Raw genomic sequence first — 17,896 nt, forward strand, 5'->3', positions numbered from 1 at the left:
ATTCGGTCCTGAAATTTCATTAATAAAACGAATTCTATACTTGTTTGATTTTTTTATCAGTTAAGGATTACGATTTCATTGTCAGTATATAAATAAATTTTGGGACCAAAATTTATTTTATATATATATATATAATATATATATATATATATATATATATATATATATAAAAATATTAATAAAAAGTGACCACTAGATTGTAATTATGTATTGTGACAATTTTAGTGCTCGCGCTTCTTCAGAGTTGAGGCGCCGCAAAAATCAAATACCGATATTCCTGTCTCTCCGATGTAGAGCGATAGCGCTACGATCTCTAGCGACGCTCATTTTGTTGGGGGTTTACCACAAGTAAAAAAAATTTTATGTTAAATATCCTTAATTTTTTTTTTATATCTCTCACAAGAGGTTAAATTGTCTATTTAATTTGATAACAAACAAATCGTTTTCGACGCATTAGACTGACTTAAAAAATACTGTTATCTTTCCTTGTTGTACATTCTAATTAAACAAACGCTTTTGCAGCCAGTATTACTTATCGATGCTATTACGTTAAGTCTCCTCTCTCTCTCTTCTCTCTCTCTCTCTCTCTCTCTCTCTATATATTATATATATATATATGTATATATATATATATATATATATAATATATATATAATATATAATATATATATATATATATATATATATATATATATATATATATATATATATATATATATATATATATATATATACAGTGATACAGGCACAGGGAACTACTCCAAGCGACATAATCAGAGGGGAAGACGGACGCAAACCACACATCACTAGACTGTCTTTTTTTTATTATTTTTGCCGACGTTTCGCAATTATTTACTGAATTACATCTTTTGGGGCTGCAAAATAAGAAAAAGATAAAAAAAACATAAAAAAGTTAAAAGTATAGTCTAAAAGTTCATTTACAGTACATTAGAGTAAAAATGAAAAAAATAAAAATAAAAACACAACCAACCTAGAAGTGAGACAGCAAGGAGCTAAATGGAAGGAAACCACCACAGAACGAACTTATGCTAAATACAATTGACTCGCATTAATGGAGCAAATTTTTCTTTGGAGAAAACTCCTTTAACCAAATTGTCCATTTGTCCATTAATCAGGACAATCCCTTAACTGAGGTATGAGTGTATGTATGTACTTTAGTTTTTTCATCATCACTTCAGTTCCAAGCTACATTGCTTTCTGCATATTATTTTTTTATCTTAGTTTCTTTCCTCACAGTTGCTTTGAATTGTTCAACTTTACTAGATTCTAATTTTCACCTCTCATTTATAAGCAAATTTTATTGGGCAAGTCTTGTGAGAGATTTGAAAAGTTTTTCACAGCTCTTGTTGAACTACTTTATATGATACTGTACAACAGTAGGAGGCAAGTGCAGTGTTCATTAATAGGAAAATGAGTGTTCATTTCCTTTTTTCTTCTAATCTCTTTTTGATGGATTTACTAAGTTTGAAAGATTTTCATCACTCTTTGTGATCTGTAAGCTTTTTTTTTTTTTTTATACCAAAACACTATAACTTTGCTAAAAAAAAAAAAAAGCACCAAATTAAATCTTTATGTAAAGTTGTTCCCCAAGGTTGAAATAATGCACTATATAATTTCCCAACTCAAACATTTTGTATTTTTGGGAAAGAAAGGATAAAAATCACTGAAAGAAATAAAAAACATTTCTCAACATTTTCATTAGCCATTAATATCCATTTTATGGAATTAATGTAACAATCATTACAAATCCAGTAAATAACCAAGTACAACCTTTATTTTTGGAATAAAAAAAAATTCAAACTATTATTTTTGGGGGGGGGGGGGGGGCATTTTACAATTCATTTAAAAAAGCATTAGGCTTATAATACTTTTCAATATTATGTACTACATATAGCATCATACTCATTTATAATAAACTAAATCTGTGGTACTTTATGACCATACCTGATTTATACTACTCTAATAGCAGATGGTTTACCAGTAACAGTAAAATAAAATAAATGCAACAGCCCCATATTAAAATACAGTACAGTACGTATAGTGGTTAAATGCATGTACAGAACTTGCATTCAAATTTGCTAACCATAGGAGTGAAAAAAGAAAATAAATGTTTGCTAAGCCAAGTATGATGTAGTGTTATCAGTCATAACATTCTCTTTTAAGTACAGTAAAGTATGTGTAAATGGATTCAGTAATGTTCTACAGCCCTGTATTAAGTACTCTACTTGTTACATCTCAGCATTCACAATGAAAGTGCTGGAGATGAAGAGGTTTTATATAAAACACACCCTTACTAGAAGTTACTTGGAACTACTGAGGTAACATAAGGACTAAAGGAATTATTTACTTTTAGGGACTGAAGTCTGGTAAAAGGGCAAGGCTCATATGGAGTTACAAATGAATTATTATCTATACAGTAATGGAAATAAAAGTCATAGTCATAATTTGAGTGTATTCAAATATGGCAGGGTGTTTTTCTTACTTTTATGTTCCAATAATTATGCCCAAATTATACCAAACCAACCGCCTCATGACCAAATTAACAACAGAATTAATGCTGCTATAAGAGAATGAATATCAGTCTCGTTTTCGATACAAAATAAAAAGACTGTTATATAATACAATACTAGTACTAAAGCAAGAAATAATTGTGTTCTTATATATACAGCAACAGATAACAAGACTACCATATTAGCTTTCTGAGTTTTAATAAATTTTCAAGATTCATGTATACTGTATACACATTCACTTCTTGTAACTATTGTTTTTAAGCCATCCATATCTCATGCAATACTGTATGACACAAGCACTTCAGTGGTGATTCAAGTTTATACAGACTGTTAATAGTATGCTAGTGAACAGTAATAGATAGTGAGCAATCCTTTGGTGAATTCTACCCATTACAACTACTTCAGTAAACATCCAGCAAGCTGTCTTTTTTTTTGGCAGTGGTAAGCATTCTGTAAAAAATCCCGTCACTAAACCAAAAATCCATAGATGGTGCACAAATAAGAGGCTCTTCAAGTTTGCAGCAGTATTTCAAATATGGAAAGAGTCATCTTTCCATCTTTGTTTCTCTTAGAATTAACAATCATAAAAGTATGTAGCAAAGAAACAATGTTCATATAAATCAAAGGAAAGCAGGAGAATGTTACATTGCACCTTATCAGCTGAATAACAAAGGAACTATAACATGCATTTATATGTGTACTATAAGGTTTTACTAAGGATGAGTACCTGGATATGTGTAATTATATCATAGCCAGGCATTCAAGACATGAAATATAGAAGTTTCCCAGAAAATTTTCCATGACCTGGACACAAATTCTTGTCAATTGTCAATAAAAACCAAAAGCAAAATTCTTTCAGTACTAGTCATATATACGTATTCTCAAAGAAGTGGGGGATTATAACTTACAGTTGGCCTTCCATGGCTTACTCTGCGCTGTACTGAAGGTTCTTTGCAGCGACCCTTCAGCTGTGATGTTTTATGCTTTTTACTTCTCATCCATTCTCACTGGTAACTTGCCAACTAGCTGTCAAACTTTCCAATCATCACTTTCGCATTTAAGACTCAGTGGTCTCATTGAAATACTGTGTGATGTACTATGTAAATAATGACCTAAACATTAATCACAACATAAACTGGAAGCTAATCTTTTCAAAAGTCAGTTGTAACTGTAACTGACAAAAGAAGTTTTGTTATACTGTATTAATATTTATAGTTATTGAAACCACCTTTAATAGAAAGGCCTTTATTTTAAACTCATTCTGAAGAAAATTATTCCTTTTCCTCTGAGGTTGGCTGTCACCTAAATGACCCCAGACACAGTCATCTGTCCTATGTAAATCTCTTTGTATATAAATAAATATATATTTTTCTCACTCTTCATCTGCAGAAAGGTACTGATACTGCCCATAATACAATCTTCTTCAGCTTCCCTTTACTTTATATTGTATCCTGATTTTTTGTGATAATAATGTAACATTTGTGGCCAGCTAGTTTTCATAACAGTTAATTCACTTTGGAGCACCAATAATTTATCTTCCATATTTTAAATGTTTCCCCATTTATCATAGAGCAAAAGTGTTATTTGTTGTTGATAAATAAATTTAGGACTACAACCTTGTAAATTATAAAGGTCTGATACAGTATTTGGGTTAAGTATAGTGTAGTAAGGTTGGTTTAAGGTGTTTACCTGTCCAATATAAAAATTTGGTGGTAAAAATAAGTAATAATAATAATAATAATATACTATATTTATCATAGTAATGGAGGTAGCTATAAAAGAGTGTGTAGGAAAAGAGGCCCCTGGGGAATGCGGTATGCAAATGACCTAGTGGTAAATGCAGAATCGGAGGAAGAGATCATGGAAATGTTTACCAGGTGAATAAGTGGAATGGAAAGATCAGAAAATTACCATATATGTAGTGACCAGAAAGGAAGCAAAGGAAAGAGTACATTTAGGATTGTGGCTATGAGAAAGGTGTGGGGGAGAGAGTGAGCTCTGTACTTTATAGCAAGAGTAACAGTTGGTGTCAGAAGGCATGCTCAGGATTACAAAATGTATGTATACAGAGGGGAAGAGAGGGATAGATGGACAGGTCTTGGAAGAAGTTGAAAATTTAAATTTCCATTATCTTAGCAACACACTGGACTATGAAGCAGTTGTTAAGGAAGCTGTAAGAAACAGCAACAACAACACAGATGAAAAGAGAGGTCACTAGAAAAATGAGCAATGACAAGGAAAATGGAGATGTTGGACATTGTAAAAACTTAATGTTAAGACATGGCTAGAGTACTGGGGGAAGAATGTATTAAAATTGGGAAAATGGCAGAGATGGGATTTCCAAAGACTAAGATTTCAAAGAGTAGTTTGAATATGTCATGAAAAGGGACTGGAAAAGTAGTAGATATGGAAGTAACAAGATGAGGACTTGTAACAAGGCCCGGGAAATCCTCGAGAAATGAAACAGATGACGACCTAAACCAGATTAGAGCTCAGGTAAAGAGAGCACAGGATAGAGGAAAATGAAGAGAACTCATTTAAACATCTAATCCCCACAAAGGGAAAACTATTGTAAAACTATTCATGATGATGATAATGAGTACTTCAGAAAACAGAAAATAGTATCATAAAGGTTAATATAATTTGAGGAAATAATATTACACCATTATGGAATTGGGCTAAGTAGAAGTAACTGACTGGCTAAACATTAGCCTACAGGATACCTCAACTTTGCATATATAAGATGTAGCCTATTTTATCAAATTCAGTACTTTACTGAAATGATTAGGCAGTCTGTTTCTGAACAGTGACAACAATAATAATCATAACAACAGCAACAATAATATTCTATGTAACCATCTTCATCAGGTAACCATCTGTAATAATTGAAATTGAAAGTGCATATATAAATTTCTTTCCACTCAAAAGAGGTAGTATTACAATAGGTAAATCACACAATTATTTCCTTCACAGTCCACACTTCTTGTAACAATTTTTTAATCATGCCTTTAAGATAATGCATTAAATTTAAAATTACCATAATGAAACTGCTACAAAACAATGTTACAATAATGAATGTACTGTATGTCAAAAAAGGTACTGAACATATAATTTGAGGTATTGTATGTTTCACCGATATTAATCTTGGGAACACATGTCAAACAATACTGTTTAAACTCTGTAGAGAAATCTTTTAGCACTTTACACATATTTCACTCTAAGCTCTAAAGTCTAATGATAGCAAAAGCATTTGCCTATGGTCCCTTTACAAATCTGGTTTATGGGAAAAATGCAGCAGCCTGCACAGTTTGAAATTAATTGGTATTTTCTGTCTTGCATATCATGCATCAAAATCTACTTAACCCAATACAAATGGCTTGCTAAACCTGAAACTGCTTTTCATTTTCATGTTTTACTTATGGAAAGTGCAATACAGATTATCAATATTGAAATTAAGGATGATATAAAATGCCCACAGCAAAATTTTGATTCTCAATTGCAATGCACCAGACTTCTTGAAGGTGCAAAAATTTTCCTTAAAGGTTATACACACATCAATCCTTTGGGGCTTTGTTGTGCAAAAACCACATAACAGCAAATAAAAACCCTCCAGGACAGTTCACTGTATCTTGGCTTATCAAAGCTCGGACTTCAGGAATTGACATTTCAACCACATCAATTAATTCACCTTCAGCTTCTAAGCCTCCACCTGGAAAATAAGTGATTTTTTAGTATCTACGCACAAACATGTAATTATCCACTGAGTGGTTATAAAGTGCAGCTAGGTTCACCACAAACACATTACAAATATTTGTGCATCAGAGTAATCTCCAGGAGTCCCCTTTTCTACCTAACCAAGCATTGTGGTCCCTGAATGCCCCTCACTGTCTTATTTCTGTCTTTATTATTGTTTTACTCATGCAAAGTTGTTACTCTTATTAACCTCCTTTGTGATGCTGGTTAGTGATTAATTTGGCATTTTCGGTTTTCGGTAAGTCCTACTGTTGAACACTTGGGTATATCTGTAGGTAGGAAACTCTCCATTGGACACCCATTCGGTCTATGGTTTTCTCTGTGTTTTTGGTGGAAGTACAGTATTCTCTCCAGTCGTTAGTGAGTCACAAACTGTGTTTTGTATATTTTCATTAGTAGTAAACTTATTAACATTGTGTGTCTGTGATAAAGTTGCCAGTACTTACAGTGGCCATATGCTTAATTATGATCATTTGTAAGATTTTTCCTTTGTGGAACTGGAACTCTTAGCAATTTTGCATATTAATTTGTTTGTTATTTTATTTGATGTAGTTTCGTGCCTTAGCTTTCTTGTACGGGGTGATATTCACTGAATTAACTGTATGTATATAGTTATGATAATTATAGCATAATTACTTTTACTATTACGTATTATTTTTTTTTCTGTCTCACTCGAATGGGTGGTATTTATAGTGTGGGGTTCCGGGTTGCAATCTTCCTCCTTATGAGTCCATCACTTTTCTCACTATGTGCACTGTTTCTCATAGCACACTCTTCTGCATGAATCCTGAACCTACTTCGGTATCTAGTTTTTCCAGGTTCCTTTTCAGGGATCTTGCGATCATGCCTCATGTTCCTATGATTATGGGTACTATTTTCATTGGTATATCCCATATCTTTTAATTTCTATTTTCAAGTCTTGATACTTATCAATTTTTTCTCATTTTCCTTATGTACTCCGGTGTCTGATGGTACTGCAACATCAGTGACTAATATTTTGTTTGTGATACTTTCTTCTTGATTTTGTCCATCAGCGTCAGGACTGAGCCATTGGCATACATCACCCTATCTGTTCTAATAACATAGCTCCAGAGGATCTTTGCCTGATTGTTTTCTGTCACTCCCTCAGGTTGGTGTTCATACCATTTATTATTATTATTGTTATGGATCTATCACAGTCATCCTATTTGACTTGGTGGTTTTTATAGCGTGGGGTTCCAGGTTGCATCCTTCCTTCTTAGGAGTCCATCACTTGTCTTACCATGTGCAGTTTCTAGGAGCACACTCTTCTGCATGAGTCCTGGAGCTACGTCAGCATCTAGTTTCCAAGTTGTTTTGCAGGATTATTATTATTAATTATGAAATCATCACAAATCTGCTTTTGGCATTTAATAATAGTACATATTTTATTTAATTATTTGTAATAAAATCCCACATTGATGTTTCAGTGTACCTGACAAACTTCATGTGCAGCATTGAAAAATCCCCCAGTTTACATATAGTAGTGCTTGGGTTAAATTTGCTCAAACAGGGTTATGTGTAAGATGTGTCAGGACTGGTCTCCATCTCAAAGGCATTTTACAGTACTAAAAGATGCCATCAATACACTAGCCATATCAAATGAAAGGGATGTGTCCCCAGCATGAGTTAACATTTTTGGCCAGGGTTTTTAATCAGAAGCCAGGTTCACCTCAGCTCATTTTCTTGTATGAATCACTCAAAAAGACATCAATATAGAATTGATATTAGCAACCCTTTTCTATCCATCCACCTCTGCCTAACATTTCTGCAGTGTTTGAATTATCATCTAATGGGTCTTAGGTCAGTATTGACAGGCAACAGATCATTCTCATTTTCCAAACATCATTGCAAACTACTCAATGCCTATACATTTTTTATGGTATGTCCATGAAAACTTACATCTTTATCATTCAGAGTTCATAGGGAATGATAAAAAAGAAGAAATTCTCCTCTCTGGTTCAGGGTCTTGACTTTCCAAACTATTCCTGACACTAGCAACCTTAGCTAGAAAATTAATCATTACTGCTTTGATTGAATTTGGTGGCAAATTACAGCTCCTCTAGTTTCATGTCCTGAAATATTAGTTTGATTTGCTTTGACAGGTAGCTGTAGTGAGCATTTAGATATTGGACAGCCAAAAATGTATGTGAGAAGCATTACTTACACTCCTTAAATTACAAGAGGTTCTACTTTTTCGCCTAAATTATTATCTAATTCTGTCCTTTAAGTGCTAAATTACAAGGTTTATTCTTGATCTTACTATACAGTAACTATTAAAAATAGTTATAGGATATGCATTTTTCCTCTGATACAATTCTAATAAACTATATTTTCTCTTATAAAAGTTTTCTTAACCGAGAGGATGGCATAAGTACCACTCTATATGTTTGAGTGTTACACAGTCAAGTAATGCAAGGTAATTTAAGGTGCAGTAGAGTAATACCTTAACAACACACTGGGCATAGTACAATTTAGGGGCTACAGTATTATAAAGAGTAATTTTCTGCGACTGAATCTCATATTTGTAAACTAAGATAACACAAAATCATACCTTGAGATTTCTTCATCTCATTTGTGACTTCAACATAGAACATTGTCTGAAGATCTCCTGTTACTCCTACACCAGATCTGTTAATACAGGGAAGGACATGTCAGTATTAATCTCACATATTTTAAAAGGGCATATCATAAAATATTAAACTCCTCTGTACAGCAAGTCCTCCTTATTAGTGATGGGTTAATTCCAAAATCAGTTGCAATGATGTAATGACAGGCTCATGATCTTACAGATGCTGAATACTGTAGCCCATGATTAATACATTCTACTTTCACAGTTTTGAATATGGACTCCATGTTTACCATATAATAAAAAAGTAATCTATAGCAAAGAAAAACAGAATATATTAGTCTGTATACTTTCACTGTCTATAAAGATACAGAAGGAGAAAGAAGAGGCTGATGAAGCACACAAGTCTCCAGTAGATTGCCCATTTTACAAATCAGTGAAAATCTTGGTAATTTATTAAGAATAGTACGTAATTGGCTTTAATATCAAGGAGTGTTGTTAAGCCTGAAGCCTTTCATGGTTTTTCAGGCAAAATCATATTGAACCTTATGGAGCCATAATCTCTGTCCTTCTATCCCTCAGTTCACAAAACCAAACCAACATAGTAAACCATGCTGTACTTCCACAGTGCAGTGAAACATCATAAATGAGAAAGCAAATTTTGTGACCAATGGCACTTAATAAGCTCATTAAACCACTGTTTAGGAAAAATAGCTTTGCAAATTATAAGAAGTTTTGCATACCTCACCTCAAGGTTAGTATTTTTTGGAATTTCTCCAATGGGACATCATAACCACACTCTTCAAGAACTTCATGTTTGGCATCTTGAACTAGTGACTGATCTTTGTCATGAATCCCAGCACAAAGTTCAAGAGTGATGCCATCCACACCAGGGAACTTCGAAGTATCAACAACTTTACAGTCTGGCTCCTTATGTCTCACAATACTATAATACACAGCTGTGAATGAAAATGCATATTTTAGTGTTCACAATTGTGACAGGGATGCTCAGTAGTTTTAGGAGTTCCCAAAAGCACACAGGTTTCAAAGTGAAACTACTGTACAAGAAGAGTGTGAATTATAGAGAAAATTAAGTGTACTCTAGCATAAATGGAAAACTAGTAATATGGCTCAGAAAATACCAAACTGGTAATTTAGGATTACTGTACCACCTGAACAGGTAAATAATTGATGAAAAGCAACCTGTAACCACTAATGTATATATTGTACAGTTGGAAAAGAAGACCAGTGGTCTTAAAAAAAGGCAACTTAGAGCAGAAAGAAAATTCAACAGAGTCAAGATTATGGATTGTAATATTTGAAACTTCATGAAAATAATTATACTGTATGACGATTCTGTACCAGGGCGAAACTGTCGTACGAACACAAGCGCTTTCTTGTCGGTATTGTAGATAATGATTGAAACACTTTCATGCTGGGTTACTAAGTCCCATACCTTCTTTTTCCCATCCTGAAAACAGAAAAATGATAGGTACTGTAATAGGAAATGAAATGTTTTAAAGGTATGCACAAAAAAGGGACAATGAAATACTTTGTGATTCTGATAACACACATAACCAGAATATAGTCTCGGACTTATGAGCAATCAAGATTTTTTATCATTATATAAGACCCACAAATTTGTCTCATATGGGTCAAAATGAACCCCCCAAAACCCCAAAATGGTACATTAGCAAAATTAATATTACTTGTATGTACATGGCCATATATTTCAGATAAACTTATTCTTCTCAGCTTAGTCCCATTTATATATAGGGTCGCTGTTTTAGATGAGCAACTTGCATCTACCTCTGTGGTGCTCTTCTGATTCGTCAAGTCCCCTCTCTCTCAAGTCTTCCCTCACACAGTCTCTCCATCTCTTTCTTGGCCCTCCTCGTCTTTTACCCTGCACTTCCATCTCCATAGCATGCCTTCCAGTATGTCTTCTTCCCTTCTGAATTGTCATACTCATTCCTAATCCTATCCTCCCTCGTTACACCAGACATCCATCTTAACATTCTCATATCCGCTACGTCCATTTTCTTCTCATCTGCCTTTGTCATACTTGCCATTTCTGTACCATATAGCATAGCTGGTCTTATTGCTCCCTTATTCAACTTTCATTCTAGTCTTAATGTCACTCTTTTGTCACAAAGGACTCCAGAGGCAGCCATCCAATTGTTCCATCCTGCTTGTATCCAAAGTTTTATTTCCTCATCCATTCTTCCACCAGCCTCTATTATAGACCCTAAATATTTGAACTTGTCAACTCTCTATTTCTTCACCATCCCATATTGTAGATAAATTCTTTTTTATTGTTTCATTTAACTTATTTAATTTACACAACAATTTTTTTACATTGTTTTACTTATATACTTCTTTAAAAGAGGCCATCCATATATAGAGACAGCCATATATCCTGGTTGAAGTCATTAACAGTTTGCAATTTAAAAGACAATAATAAAAATTCAGCGCAAAATCTGTTGTCAGCAAATAAAAAAAAAAAATGCATACTCACACCTGAATATTTTCACAGAATATAACCTACACTTGTCAATACATATTTAGTCAAGAGAAATTTTTTATACTTGTCAAGAACATAAGGTACAAAGAATGCTTATTTCTAACCTGTTTATAATGCATTCGGTAAGGAATAAAAAATTTTGACTCCGTGAGTGGTTCTACAGATACATCTTCAATCTTATCCATGCTGCTCTTGGCTCAGTTTTCTGGAAAAGAATAAAAACAATAGGTAACCAACCTTAATTGGAAATTGAAATACTGAATAGTAACAATTAATTTACAAGGAAAATGATGTACAGTGTTTGTCTGCAGTGTTTTATCTATTCAGTGGTAAAAGCTAATGATGAATTAAACATAAAACACTGCATAATTTGAGATATGCATCAACAGTGTTCACTTTACATTAGGGTAATATTTGTTAACCCTCTTAAGCCGGAGCCCTAAAAATCAAAACGTCTCCGATATGCCGGGCCTGGTTTGGAGTGAGCGCGGAAGTGGAAAAAATAATTTTTTCAAAAAATTACAGCGCGCGTACTTTTGAAGATTAAGAGTTCATTTTGTTTTTGGCTCCTTTTTTTGTCATTGCCTGAAGTTTAGAATGCAACCATCAGAAATGAAAAATAATATCATTATCATATGTAAATAATGCGATATATGGTAGCGAAAAAAAAAAAATTCATACATAATTGTATTCAAATCACGCTGTGCAGAAAACGATCAAAGCTAACCAGTTACTTTTTTTTGGCGTTGTATTGTACACTAAATTGCGATCATTTTAATATATAATACATTGTAAAACAATAAAAGTAACACCGGAAAAATATTATCACAAAATGATGTACGAATTCGTAACGCGCGGACGCAAAAAAATATTTTTTTCAAAATTCACCGTAATTCTAAATAATGTTCTAGAGACTTCCAATTTGTTTTCAAAATTAAGACAAATGATTGAATATTACGATACTGTAAGAGTTTTAGATTAGAATTGCAGATTTCGACCATTTCGGACGAGTTAAATTTGACCGAATGTCGAAATTTTTAATAATATATATTTTTTCATATGCACATATTTCGAAGATGGAAAAAGCTACAACCTTCAATTATTTTTTATTGTATTCTTCATGAATTTGCGCACATTTTGATATATGAAACTCTATAAAAAGGCTAATATGAAAAGGAGTCAATATTAGGATAATGCCATTGTACGTATTCGGAGACTTGCGGCCGCGAATCGGCGCGCGGAGTGAAGGTAAATATATTTTTCAAAAAATTCACCATAAATCACAATATTGTTTTAGAGACTTCAAATTTGTTTCAAATGAAGAAAACATAACGGAATATTACTAGGCCGTAAGAGTTTTAGCTTACAATTGCGTTTTTCAACTATTTCGGTAGAGTCAAATTTGACCGAACGTGGTTTTTTTTCTATTTATCGTGATTTATATGCAAATATTTCGAAAAAAGAGAAAAGCTACAACCTTCAATCATTTTTTAGTTGTATTCTACATGAAATTGCGCACATTTTCATATATAAACTTTATGAAACAGCTAATTTTAAATGGTGCAAACATTTCGACAATCGCACAAAAAAATTCTGATTTTTTCGGAAGAGTTACCGCGCGAACGTAATTTTTTTTTTTTTCATAAATTCACCATAAATCAAAATATTGTGCTAGAGACTTCCAAGTCGTTGCAAAATGAAGGTAAATGATTGAATATTACTAGAATATAAGAGTTTTAGCTTACAATTGCGTTTTTCGACCATTTCGGTAGAGTCAAAGCTGACACGAAAGTTGAAATTTTTGCACTTAACGTTATTTATATGAAAATATTTCAAACTGATAAAAGCTACAACCATGGGTTGTCTTTTGTTGTATTGTGCATGAAATTGCGCAAATTTCCATATATAAAACTTTATGTAACGGCAAATTTAAAAGGGTGCAAACATTAGGACAATCGCACGAAAAAATTTATCGGAAGAGTTATCGTACGAACGTAAGGAAAAAGTTTTTTTCATAAATTCACCATAAATCGAAATATTGTGCTAGAGACGTCCAATTTGTTGCAAAATGAGGCAAATGATTGAATATTACTATAATATAAGAATTTTAGCTTACAATTGCGTTTCTCGACATTTCTGGTAGAGTCAAAGTTGACCAAAGGTTGAAAATTTTTGCACTGATCGTTTATTTATTTATGAAATATTTCAAAATTGATAAAAAGCTACAATCATGAGTATTTTTTAGTTGTATTGTGCATGAAATTGCGCACATTTTCATATATAATACTTCATGTAAAGGATAATTTAAAATGGTGCCAATAATATGTCAAAGTGACGAAATAATTTCCGAGATGTGTTCACTGGATACTTTTTAGTGCGATAAGAAAGAAATTCGCGCTTGCGCGCCTGCGTAGCGATTGTAAATAAAACAACGCCTTGATCCGTGAACTCCCAGCATCCCCCAAGGCGCGTGATACAAAGTTTTCGGCTGGTAGGCCTATAAGTATTTTTCCGCGAATTTTTAAAAAAAACTTTTTTGAGCCGACGTATGATACGTCCAATCTGGCATACGGGAGACATTTTGACTCGACGTTAAATACGTCAATCGGCGTAAGAGGGTTAATAACCATGCTGCAAACATATCTCAACAAAGTTAACCCTCTTGTGCACAGGCCGAAAAAGGGATTTAGACGAAGGAAAAATCTATTTCTGGGCAATGGCCCGTGTCGCCCAGTGAAATATCCCTTCAGTTCATATTTCTAAGGTAAATAATACTAACATTACCAGAGAAAAATAAAAGAGGGGGATGTCAGAGTATCCTGACTCGCTCACCCTAAATAAAAAGAGGGTGTCAGTATGGTACTGGGGCGAGTGAGACCACTACCACAGACCGCTTGCCATTTAGATCTCTCTTCCATCAAAATCCCCCTGCCAGAGAGAGCTGGTACACAGCCCGCGCCAGCAACTACTACTACTCACCCACCGACGCCACCACCAGCGCCTCTGGTGGCCATCCTTGATGTTAGAGGAACAAGCTTGGGCACAGGGATGGGAGAGATATAGGGGGGGATTTCACTGGGCGACACGGGCCATTGCCCAGAAATAGATTTTTCCTTCATCAAAATCCCTTCTCTGGGCCAAGCCTGTGTCACTTTGTGAAATAGTACCAGAGAATTAGCACAAGCTTGGTAAAGATATAGAAAGAGGAAACAAGAAAAATGATATTGTTATAATACAATAAAGTTTCATACATACTTACCTGGCAGATATATACATAGCTAAGACTCCGTCGTCCCCGACAGAAATTCAAATTTCGCAGCACACGCTGCAGGTAGGTCAGGTGATCTACCGTCCTGCCCTGGGTGGCAGGATTAGGAACCATTCCCGTTTTCTATTCATATTTTTTCTCTTCCACCTGTCTCCTGCGGGGAGGCTGGGTGGGCCATTAATCGTATATATCTGCCAGGTAAGTATGTATGAAACTTTATTGTATTATAACAATATCATTTTCATACAATCAACTTACCTGTCAGATATATACATAGCTGATTGACTTTGGTGAGGGTAGACAGCTAACATGGAATAGACAGGTAAACAACATATGTTGTAGGTATAAATAACCTTGGTTCCTATCTGATAGGTGGTAGACTTCGTGGCTGTAGCCCGGTAGTCTGGCATCACCTCAAGACTTTAGCGAGATATGTGATCTATGGCTAAGAGTTCTTGTGGTCTGCCGATGGGGTATGAACCGCTTACTCGGCAGAGCCTGAAAGGACTTTGGTCAATGGTACTGGACCACTTCTATGACAATACACCTTATGAAGGAGCGCAACACCGATCCCGATCACCTGATCCTAACATGAGGGTTCGCGCTCAAATTGAAAAGAGTTATCCCCACACTCCTTTCAAAAACCCCAATAATTTCACTAAGTTAAAAAACTTTAACTCAAAGTTAAGGATCAGTGTCGGCTCCTTATCCCAGTAACGTATCCGCAGAAACGTATAAACCAAAAGAGAAGGATCTCTCGTAGGTTAACTTGACATCCTTTGTGTAATGAGAAGTCAACACAGAGTTGCCTCTACCGTACAACACAGCTAATATGTCTTATATGACATATTGTTATGTAAAGAACAAGAATTTGCAAAAGCGCGCACTTCCTGCGCTTTTAATTCTCAGCTGTTTGAAGGAATCAAGTCACTTATGAAGTGCTTAGGAGATCTCCATGTTTTCAAAGAAGACCAGGGCTTTCTTGAAATGGATCTCTCCCGACTGAAGCCTGAAGCCTGGCAGGAACCTCGCGCCTGGCTGGTGCTTCGCTCTTGGTTGGCGCCTAGCGCTTGTCTGGTACCTTTCGCTTGACTGGCGCCTCGCATCTGGTTGACGCCTCGCGCCTTAGCTGGAGATTCGCGCCTATAGCCTGGCTTGCGCCTGGCTGGCTGCTCGCGCCTGGCTGGCGCCTCGCGCCTGGCTGGCGTCTCGCGCCCGGTTGGAGTGGCGCCTTGCGCCTGCCTGGAGCTTCGCGGCTAGCTGGTACCTCGCGCCTGCCTGGCGCCTCGCTCCTGCCTGGCGCCTCGCGCCTGGTTGGCTCCTCCCCACTTGCTGGAGCTTCGAGCTTTGGTAGAGTCTCGAGGATGTCTGGCAATGTCCCACATCGGACACTCTTATCTGTCCTATATGTTCGCATCTAGCTAACTGTGTCAGGTTGTAGGCCCAGTCTCTCTCCTCATAAGACAGTGACAATGTTCTTGGGGCTGTCTGCCTCTGGCATTTTTTACGCCTGTTTTAGCATAAGGCTCCTGGTTGGCGCTACATTGTCCGAAAGTCCTGAACATCCACAATAGTAAATCGCAAGACTGGAGAAGGGTGGAAGAAATTCTTCCACTTTGAGCTTTGGCCTCTCCGGCAAGGGGAGGTGATTGTAGTCAGCTACATCCAGTATACGATAGGATATCTAACAGTATGAGAGATAAGTCTTCCTCCGAGGAGGATCCTTCTTGAGTACTTCCCTTGCTCACGAGATCTCTACTTACCTGTTGAAGAGGCTTCTCGTTGCAGAATCTTCCCTATCCTTGTCCGAAGGAAGGGAAGAAGCTTGGAAGTCGAAGGAGACTCCGAGCTGAAATTGGGAGCACTCCTGATTTCTAGCTCCTTATTGTATCCCTCTGAACACCCACTGGGAAGCATTTCGAGCCGTCATCGCATTCCAAAGACTCTGTAGACAAACGTTTTAACCATTCTACTGTAGATGAAAACGTAAGTACCCTGCCTGGACAACGAAACCTCTATCTGAAAAACATTGAATCAGGAATAGGGGGTTTAGTTCTTTTGCCAGACATACTATGCTGGCAAGAACCCATTGCCTAATCTCCATAGAATCTGATGCGAGATTCCAATGCTCAAAAAAAAAAAAATTCACTTGTCTTCTTGATCGTTTGGGACCAAGAGAAACAAAAAATAAAAACCCTCATTAAAAATTTCTCAAAGAAGTTTGATGAGGAGCAGTTCCATCTTGTCGGAACATAGAATCTGGTGGGGCCCCCCCCCCCACAAAAAAAGATCCCATTAGAAGTACATGATATCCTACTCTTGTCAATATTGAGGTATCGTATAAGATCCCGAAGATCTAATCCTCGTGCTATCTCCAATCCCTTTATAGAGACAGAGTATAGCCTTTTACTGTGTTCTTTGATAACAGATATATACAAAGGTGATTCTTCCCTCTGAGGGAAGAAAAAACCGCTATGTGGTTCACAGAGGTATCGGAAGAGGACAGTTTCCTCATTCCCTCTAGCACAATCTGCAGCAATTCTATATCTTGTCCATGACTATTGTCATTTACCTTGAAAAATCCTCTCATTCATGTCCACTTCTGGTCAGTCTTCACGCAGACAGACTCAGAGTGGAGAGGTTGTTAAGTCCATTATAATAGATGCTGATTGAATATTCAGAACTGGTCTTGGAAAAAGACTTCCAAAACATGCTGTGAGAAGAACGTGAACCTCTGTGAATCCAACCTCTCTAAGGCCTAAATGAGGCATAAAATATTATCTTCTCTTTCTTTGACGCCCTTTATCTTAAATTCTGCAAATAATTTATATTTAGGGGAAAAAAGATGGCGTATATTGCTACCTCTCTTGGTTCGAGGAAAGGAAAGCAGTCTATAGGAAAGCCTGTTCATCTTCTACCTTACTGAGAGATCTATGAAGAAGACTTTCCGCAGGTTCTCACAACTCTTTCCAATAAATGTTAAACATGTTAACAGTTATTATCGTCGATCGAGAAGGATCTCTTTGTTAACGCGAATAGGAGCGATAAAAGAGATTCTCGATGCTCTTTGCGATATGAGAGTGTCGTGTAATTGGCCTAAGTGATTAAATGGGTAACGAAATCAGGAACGAATCTTGCCGTTACCGAGCCTGGTGTCCGAGAGGCTACTGGACTCTTAGGTTAATAACTCGCTAAAACGAGAAAATCTTGGATGGTGCTCTTGGCTCACTGCG

General features: G+C 35.8%; 1 protein-coding gene across 1 annotated transcript in view; it reads right to left on the reverse strand.

Moving 5' to 3' along the window:
• Nucleotides 1-5,944: 5,944 nt before the first annotated feature.
• LOC135225061 (uridine diphosphate glucose pyrophosphatase NUDT14-like) overlaps nt 5,945-17,896 on the reverse strand; it is a 60,166-nt gene continuing 48,214 nt past the window's right edge. The window contains exons 2-6 of the mRNA XM_064264327.1: nt 11,500-11,600; nt 10,234-10,342; nt 9,620-9,830; nt 8,857-8,933; nt 5,945-6,240 (exon numbers count right to left, since the gene is read on the reverse strand). Coding sequence (XP_064120397.1) covers nt 6,086-6,240; nt 8,857-8,933; nt 9,620-9,830; nt 10,234-10,342; nt 11,500-11,580 — 633 coding nt within the window. The 5' untranslated portion in view covers nt 11,581-11,600 and the 3' untranslated portion in view covers nt 5,945-6,085. The remainder of the gene's footprint in view (nt 6,241-8,856; nt 8,934-9,619; nt 9,831-10,233; nt 10,343-11,499; nt 11,601-17,896) is intronic.

Source organism: Macrobrachium nipponense, chromosome 12 (assembly GCF_015104395.2).
Source record: "Macrobrachium nipponense isolate FS-2020 chromosome 12, ASM1510439v2, whole genome shotgun sequence".
Taxonomy (NCBI): Eukaryota; Metazoa; Arthropoda; class Malacostraca; order Decapoda; family Palaemonidae; genus Macrobrachium; species Macrobrachium nipponense.